Below are 1,260 nucleotides of genomic sequence, written 5' to 3' on the forward strand. Positions count from 1 at the left end.
ATATGTATATATATACATACATACATATATGGGTGTGAGTATATGTACACATACATACATATTATAAGAAAGGAAGGACTAAACTCATGATTGTATTTTTTTTCCTGACCTCAACAACATATAATAGTAGGGTTAGCACTCTTGTCTTTTTGCTTTGGCTGTTTTGTCTGTGATATTTCTGTGAAATCAAGAAGATGCAATGTCTAAAGACAACATATGTCTCCTAACATATGTTGCAGTATACACAGATGACATATATATCAGACAGAGTCAAAGCAGACAAATTGAGATAAAAGAAAGTTTTACCTTCATGCTCTGCATGTGCCCCCAGCTGCTTTTTCCCAGATCCTGATCATTCCCCTCTAGCAGCAGCATTGCTTCTTACAGCAGCATTGTTGGCAGCAGCACTTCTGTTGGCAGCAGCCCTTGCCACAGCCACAGCCTTTGCCACAGCCACAAGAGCCACAACCACAAGAGCCACAGCCACAGGAGCCACAGCCACAGGACCGGCGGCAGCAGACGACCATGGGGCTGCAGCAGCCTCCACAGCAGCCACAGCAGCAGGGGCAGCAGGCAGAACAGCAGCCCACACGGTAGCAGGTACAGCTGCCACAGCCACTGCCACAGCCACCACAGCCGCCACCGCAGCCACCACAGCCACCGCAGCCACCACAGCCACCGCAGCCGCCACCGCAGCCGCCACCACAGCCACAGCTACCACCTCTACAGCCACAGCAGCCCATAATGTTAGTAGAATGGATTCACGTGAAGTGAGGAGGGAGGACTCAGGAGAGGTGAGTAAATTTTGATGCTCTTCTTCTCCAAGGCAGCCCTTATATACTCTTAGCTACTTCCTTATTGTTGGTACTTTCTATTTTTGCATATTTTCACCTTCTCTTGTTTATTTCCTCATATTGAATACCATCCCAAAGTTTTCACCTGTGCTTTGTTTTTAGGTTCATGTCTCAGGAATGGATTTTGCCTCTTAAAAGAATGTTGTTTGCAATTTTGGAACATAGCCAACATCTATCAATGGGCAATCAAGATTATAGAACTATATAGGGGTAGATGTCACCAGGTTACAAACCCTTCTAAACCAAAAAATTGTTCCAAAAATGTAAATGTTAAAAGGCTTTAGTGATTTTTTTTTGTTGAACACTGGACATAAAAATACTTCTCTAGCAAAACCTGTCGAAGGCACCTGATACATATATGTGCCTTTATTTAAGAGTTCTGATCTTTACTCTGTGCCTTTTTATT

At 44.0% G+C, this 1,260-nt stretch overlaps 1 protein-coding gene across 1 annotated transcript; it reads right to left on the reverse strand.

Moving 5' to 3' along the window:
• Positions 1 to 362: 362 nt before the first annotated feature.
• Positions 363 to 743, reverse strand: LOC138174196 (small cysteine and glycine repeat-containing protein 9-like). Its single transcript, XM_069104404.1, has 2 exons — positions 479 to 743; positions 363 to 442 (listed from the first exon to the last, which is right to left on the reverse strand). Exons 1-2 carry the CDS (start codon positions 741 to 743, stop codon positions 363 to 365), a joined length of 345 nt encoding a protein of 114 aa, XP_068960505.1.
• Positions 744 to 1,260: the final 517 nt, after the last annotated feature.

This window comes from Petaurus breviceps, unplaced genomic scaffold (genome assembly GCF_028583685.1).
Source record: "Petaurus breviceps papuanus isolate PSGF00001 unplaced genomic scaffold, PetGlider_PUasm1.0 688, whole genome shotgun sequence".
Taxonomy (NCBI): domain Eukaryota; kingdom Metazoa; phylum Chordata; class Mammalia; order Diprotodontia; family Petauridae; genus Petaurus; species Petaurus breviceps.

Excerpts from the sequence above, each read along its gene's own strand:
- LOC138174196 (XM_069104404.1), bottom strand. The coding sequence starts at position 743 with ATGGGCTGCTGTGGCTGTAGAGGTGGTAGCTGTGGCTGTGGTGGCGGC. Across the intron at positions 443-478 it reads CTGTGGCTCCTGTGGCTGTG|GCTGTGGCTGTGGCAAGGGC; the intron begins GCTCTTGTGGTT and ends GCTGTGGCAAAG.